We start from the raw sequence: 7,320 nt of genomic DNA on the forward strand, positions 1-7,320 counted from the left end.
TCTAACAATAATTCTGATTGCTTTTTACTAAGCATAAAATAGAAATCCATCATGAATAAAACCCTGAAGATACATCCTCATTATTGATTTAGAATTGAACGACTTTATTATCCAGAAAGTTGTAGGTTAAAACAACGAATTCTAAGCACACTGTGGCACATTTGTGTAGTTCAAATAACAAAAGAAAAAAGCAATATTTTCCTGAGATAAGCTGTTAGTTCTTAATAATTATAAATAGACAAATTCTTCAAATGAAATATGAAATACATATATAAAATAAAACTGCTTCATAATTCTAAGGAATTATTTTCTATAGTTTGGCAGTTTTTGTGAAAAAACAATAAAAAGCATGTTATTGTCAATGTTCTTCAGTTTTTCATACAAACACACACATACACATACTTTTCTAGACTAACATTAGGTAAAAGACTTTTCTAGATATAGGTTTGGAAATTATTCATATACATACATTACAGAAAACCCAGTAAGAAATAGAAAATGTTTCATACACCACCAGTTTGTTTTCTGCTAGAAGACACACAATGGCCCTCTCGTGAATCTATGGAGATGAAGGCTTCTGTCCTTTCACCCAGTACCTCACGTTCCACAAAACTGAAAGAAAAATCTGCTTTAGCTTCTTGTTTCCCCAAATCAGGATGAATGGGTGGGTTGAAGGATAGCTGAATATGATAGCTTGGCAGAACATGAAGACAGGTTTGTTTTCCAGCTCAAAATTCCAAACTGATAGGACCATGGACAGAAAGTAAATGGCACATAATAGGAGAAAGGAGGTCACAATTTGCAAAGCTTTTGTGTGGACCTTGGTGCTGGGATCTTGAGATCCTTTGCCATGGAGCTGCATCTTCTTGAGATGTTTACACAGAGAACAGATTAACAGCAGAAAGGATATCAGGGTCAGAGTGAGGGGTATAAGGTTTGCTAGCATGCCTATAGTCACATTTGAAAGGTACGTTGCACTCCTCAATTTGATCCTCCAAGTCATGTTTCCTTCATATTCTTTTCTCCACACAATCTGATTCATGTTCATCACAAAAAGATGACAAACCAAAAATAGCAAAGGCCCCCACAGTGTCACCAGAATGACACTCTTAACTTTCCTCTTTAAGTGAAGAAAAATCAGGTTGGAGAAAGTGGCAATCTTGAGCAAATAAAACATGCTGAGGCTAGTAGAAAGCCAGTTGCTGAAATGGTTGGTTACTGCCCAGACATTATAAACAGTGATTCTTACTTCTTCACTATAAAAAGCTAGATTAAACTCACTTGCATACCAATTTAGTAATAATACCCAGAGCAAAGCAACTCTGGAGACAGCCAGACCAGTGAGAATTTGGTCAGCAAAGGAGATTTTTTGTCTTTTCACCCACTCAATGGAATGTACCAATGCTATGAAGCCATTAGCAAAATTTCCAATAACAAATATAACCCCTACTAGAATGGAAAAAGTGATGGACAGAAAAGTTATCATATCCAAACAGACAAAGAGAAATTTTTTAAATGCTAGTGTAATATCACTGGTTGTGATTGCTTGAATATCCTGACCTTAAATTCTATACGCACCTGATTTGTGTATGTGCTGTGACATTCTTTTTACTTTTTATTGTTGTGACCAGTGTAAAGCCAGAAACCACCATAGCATGCTAATGGATGAGTTCAATGCTCTCTTTATGGAAAACATTCTTGTTTTCAAAACAACTCAAATTAACTCATTCATTCACTGTCTGTTCTTGTTATAAGCTGGAATTATTCATACTGAAGTTGACATGAAACCTGAATTCTCATGTACTAGTATGCAAACAAGGACATATTCACTTTCAGTGTTTGCAATTTTTCCTTATGTAACCTCTCCATCATTTGTCTTTAACGACTTTAGTTGTTAGGGAAGTTTTATAACCCAATACAGAGATCATATATTAAATGTCTAAATTCTTAAAGGGAGCTTGGTCATAACTAAGATCATCACCTATACAGTCTTTTTTAAACACCAGATTTAAATACACAGAATCCATCCTTCTTTTATCAAAAGCATCTAAGATTTACTTGAGAACCACAGGCAGGCCAGTACTCCATAAGATCTGGTTGCTGCTAATACTTTTGTGTGACTTCATTATTCTCAAGCTCATAAATACACACACAAACAAACACATGTGCCCTCCACCTATGAATGGAATGAATTATTTTCTCATAATTTCCAAAATAAAGAAATGAGTTTCCAAGAGGTTGTCCAGCTGAAATTAGTCCTGTTTTCCCACTCAGGGTTTTCAGCCCATGAATATTATTTATTTATCAAACATATCTCTAACTCTTAGGTCTTTGGTAAAGTTTCTCTGAAGCCTAATGTTTAAATATTTATTATTTAATTAAAATATTCAGCAATTTTATAAGTATTCCTGACTACCAGACCCTTTCATATATCATCTTGCAGCATCCTCCCATCACAGGAAGACTGCCTTTCCCCTGAACTTGGAGTTCAATCATTTACTTACTTTCATGAACAGAAAATGACTACACTTTGCATAGAGATTTGAGATGGCTTCCATACTGGGGATTCTTCCTCTTTCCATTCACAATGAGAATATCGCCTGGCTAGTACACTGTTCCCAGAGGAGAATCAGAAACTAATGAAGGCAGATTGTCCCCACCTGATCCAGACTAAATTGGCCAAACTCTAAGGACCTCCAAGATGCAGAATCTGGCCCATCTGAAATCACCACAGTCATCCACCAAACCCATTTAGAAAAATGAAATACAAAACATGTCATATATAAATGTCTAATGTAGTTTTGGAGGGTTTCTCTTGCAGAGAAACATAACTGATAAACGAACTCTGCTAAACAAGAGTGTGGGAAATACATACAACCTTGTTGTGTCAGGAATTCAGGAGCCAAAATAAAAAATGGGTGGGGAATGGCAAATATTTGTTCCTGTGAGGTAGAAAACTATGGCTAGAAGAAATCCTTTGGAAAAATCTGGGGGTAGCAGATAACACCGTCTCAAATTTCCTCCCGTTGCAACTAAATAAGAAAGTTCTCACTTCAACTCTCTTAGAGTTGTATAAGAATGTATACAAGTAGTTTATTTTCCCCTCAGTATATAATGAGGTGAGTAATGATAATTTCTATGAGACATTTCTCTTAATTAAAAATTTTTATATTAAAATTATAATGCACACTTAGAAATGAACCAAAACAAAAATGGGAAATACCGCAGTGTGTCATAAACACTCAAGTAACCATGATGCAGAGCAAGACAAGGAACACTGAAAACAGCCCAGGTCCACCTCCATGCCACTTTCCAAACAACTAAACCCTTCTTCACACCTCCTGAGATAAGCGATATCCATAATTTATAATGATTATTTCCTTAATTTTCTTCATATTTACCACCTGGGTATGCAACCCTAAACTGCATAGCTTGGTCTGGCCTGCTTTGCACTGTGTGTAGATGAAATCCTACATGTTTTTCTTGTTTGTGGCTTCTTGGACTCAACATTATGTTTCTGAAATTTAGTCACATAGTTGCAAGTACATGTGATTTTTTTTCACTTCTCTATATTGTTCCATTGTATGGACTTACTGTAATGATTCATCCATCCTTAATATGTATTTGGCCAGCTTCTTTTTTGAACAGTTATTAATAATTCTACTATAGCATTCTTTCATATATCATTGATTCAATTTCTTTGTATATGTGCTTTTGGATAGAAATACAGGGTCATTGTTCAAAGTCTCCTCATAGACATAGAAAAGTTCAAAAACTACTTTAACTAAATTTATTCCTGTCACCTTTACCTCCAGTCTATTTTTTGCCATTTGCATATGCCTTGTCAATTACATAATTACCCCAACAAGACATTATTATTTTTTACAGTAAACATTCATTTAGAATTATGCACATATTTACCACTTTCATTAATTTGCATTCCTTCTCATATGTTCAACTTAATATTTTCAATAAGTCCCTTTACTGGCCAGGCGGGGTCGCTCACACCCATAATCCCAACATTTTGTAAGGCTGGGGCAGGAGCACCCAGGAGTTCAAGACCAGTCTGTGCAACACAACAAAACTCCCTTTACAATGAATGAAAAAGTTAGCCAGGCATCGTGAAGCTACTCACAAGGCTGAGGTGGGAGGATGCTTTGAGCCCAGGAGTTCCAGACTGCAGTAAGCCATGATCCTACCACTGAACTCCAGCCTGGACAATAGAGTGAGACTCTTACTCTACCAACAAAAATAATAATAATTTTTCTTTTATCTGAAAAAATATCATTTTAAGTTTCTGTTTATCAAGGTGTATACTACTTTTGAAATACACTGAAGACATGATTCCACTGAACTCTAGCTTCATTTTTGTCTGTTGAAAATCAGGCTGTCATTTAGACTGCTATTCCCTTTAATGTAATCTATCTTTTCCTCTTGTTACTTTTCAGGTTTTCTATTGGTCTTTGATGTCCTATCATTTTATGTTAATTTGATTCTAGTTATCTTGTCTGAAGTTTGATGGTTTCTAAAAATATATGAACTGATACACTTTAACACTTTTGGAAAAACATCCACATTTCTTCTGCCCCATTTTCTCTCTTCTAATCTTCCAGAACTCCAGAAGTATGTTAGTTGTTCTGATTGTAGCTTAAATATCTCTGACCCTCTAGCCTTATATTTTGTATCCCTTGGTCTCTTTATGCTTCATTCTGGGTAGTTATCTTCCAATTCACTAATTCTTTCTTCTTATGTTTAACTGGTTGTTATCTCTGTCTATTGGATTCTCAATGTTGATTACCCATTTTTATCTTATTGTTTTAGGGGTAGAAATGAACTTTAAGTTTTCCTTCTATAAATCATTTTTTAATGGAGAAACTAAACAACGTATTCCTAACGCGAAGTTCTTAAAAAAGGAGTTGTTATAAATTTTTAGTATACCTGAAATGAAAATGGTAGTGATTTTCTTCTTTTTGTAATACTCAGGTCACAGAAGAGATTAAAATCATGGTCTAGGCCTTCTCATGCAACTTGGAAGAAACTGGAAATTGATTTGCTGTGACAGCTTTTTTTTGGATAGTAGCTTGTCTATTGTTGGGTCATCACCACAAACTCTCCTCACAGGGAAATTCAGTGAGCAGCACTGGATCTCAAATGTCATACAATTAGTAAAATATAGTATCTCAACCTCAGCTCCACCATTCTATTCCATGATTTAAATTTTACTCTGTTTTTATTAGCAGGAATCAAGTCTTCTTCGTTTATAACATCTTTAAAAGATCAAATCGTAAAACAGTACTTACGAGTTTATGAAAGATTGAAGGACTTTTAGTCCCATGGAAACAAAACTGAATCTGGTGCTTCTATGGAATTCCACCATTTAATCCATATCCTTGAATATAGTTTTGGTTATAGACCTACAACCTTCGAACTCCATCATCACTCACTCAAGTGTGACAGAAGATCTGAGGTCTTACTTCTGTTTGACAATTTGGTCCTAAAACCCGCTCTTTAGAAAAGAAAAGCTTGCTCATAAAATGTGTTATTTGCTTTGTCTTTCTTATTAGGGAGTTTTAGCTACACTAAAATCTAAATTATTTCTATCGTGATCATAGTGAAAAGAGGATTACTTTAAGCTCATCCATAAATAATTATTTGCTTAAGCAATGTATTGTAAAATAAACTACACTTAATTTCTAAATCTAAATGTATTGAGCTTGACTTAAACTTTGCTGTTTACTCCTGTAACTTTCCAACAATTATGATCTTTCTAAAATTACTTATTTTCCAAATTATGTGCTTAAATATTTCAAAAATAAATCATTTAATGAGATAGATGTGGATATACATAATGATGATAATGATGATGGCAGTGAAAGGAAGAATGCTTTTTGATAAATACGATTTCAGGCTTGTTTCTAAGTACTGGAGTTCAGGGTGATGAGAGAACACTTATTCTTCCTCATGGCCTCATGATACTTCTGTGATTCTCAGCATCAGGCCTAGGCAAATACCCTCACATGGTATTTCATCAAGAATAAAGTAAAAGCAACATATTTTCAATGATTTATTTGCCTTTATAATTTTATTACACTTTAAAAATTCATAGCAAAAGTGATCTCCAACAATTAGGATTCTATTTTGGTTTTCTTTTGTGCAGTTTTCAATATGAACATAGACAAATACTGTATGTAATAGACAGCATATCAACTTTATTTCATCTTTTAAAAGCATCATTAGCAAGCCGAGTTCTTGTAAATGCTTTTTTACATTCTTAGGTGTAGTGACTAAATCTGTATTATTTTACTATAGCAGTCAAAGTAGCATTATATATGCACAAACATACACAAAGATCATGCTAAATATGTTTTATACCTTAACAAATTTGCCTTTCTATGATTTTTTTTCTCTAATGCAGAACCAAAAAAATTATAGTAACAAAATATTTAACCCAACACACAGGTGTACACATGAATAGTATTGTGAAATTAGAATGCTAACAATATGAATATACATATTTCATTTAGAGACACATTTTGGGATAATAGGTCTATATATTTAATATCTATCTTACTATAATTTATTGGAAATTCATGACTTTCTGACACTATGAAATGTGAATTATAAATAATTAAATTAGAAATAAGAAAAAAGGTGTCTAGCAATCATAAATATTCAAATTTTGATGTTTCAAATTCATATTAGCATTAAGTAGGTGGATTTACAGTTCTTGTTTATCTTTTTTTAAAAATTATTTTAAGAAAAGATTTGGGCTAGGTGTGGTGGCTCATAACTGTATTCCCAGCATTTTGGGAGGCTGAGGCAGGTGGATTGCCTGAGCACGGGAGTTCAAGACCAGCCTGGACAACATGGAAAAACCCTGTCTCTACCAAAACCAGAAAAATTTAGCAGGGAGTGGTTGTGCACACCTGTTGTCCTAGCTACTCTGGAGGCTGAGTTGAGAGAATCACTTCAGCCCAGGTGGCAGAGGTTGCACTAAGCCGAGATTGTGCTTGTGCACTCCAGCCTGGACAACAGAGTGAGACCTTGTCTCAAAATAAAAAAAAGAAATGTTTTAAATTTTAAATTGGATTTCTTAGTACCATAATGCTCTATTCTCCTTTATTCAGCAAAAACTCTAATTACAATGGTATCTGTGAGAATATGCTGTATCACCCTAATTTTATACATAGAAGTGAACTTTATGTTTCTGCTTTTTTAATGTTTTTTTTATTGGGGAGCATAACATACAGAGAGTAATAAAACCTAATAAAGAGTAAGAGAAAAAATTATAACATTAACATCGATGTTACCACACCTTGG

General features: G+C 34.1%; 1 protein-coding gene across 1 annotated transcript; it reads right to left on the reverse strand.

Moving 5' to 3' along the window:
• Positions 1–233: 233 nt before the first annotated feature.
• LOC112634883 (taste receptor type 2 member 46) lies at positions 234–1,880 on the reverse strand. The gene has a single exon (XM_025402757.1). The coding sequence runs from the start codon at positions 1,484–1,486 to the stop codon at positions 560–562; it is 927 nt and encodes a 308-aa protein (XP_025258542.1). The 5' UTR covers positions 1,487–1,880; the 3' UTR covers positions 234–559.
• Positions 1,881–7,320: the final 5,440 nt, after the last annotated feature.

Source organism: Theropithecus gelada, chromosome 11, assembly GCF_003255815.1.
Source record: "Theropithecus gelada isolate Dixy chromosome 11, Tgel_1.0, whole genome shotgun sequence".
NCBI classification, from domain to species: domain Eukaryota; kingdom Metazoa; phylum Chordata; class Mammalia; order Primates; family Cercopithecidae; genus Theropithecus; species Theropithecus gelada.

Excerpts from the sequence above, each read along its gene's own strand:
- LOC112634883 (XM_025402757.1), bottom strand. The coding sequence starts at position 1,486 with ATGATAACTTTTCTGTCCATCACTTTTTCCATTCTAGTAGGGGTTATA.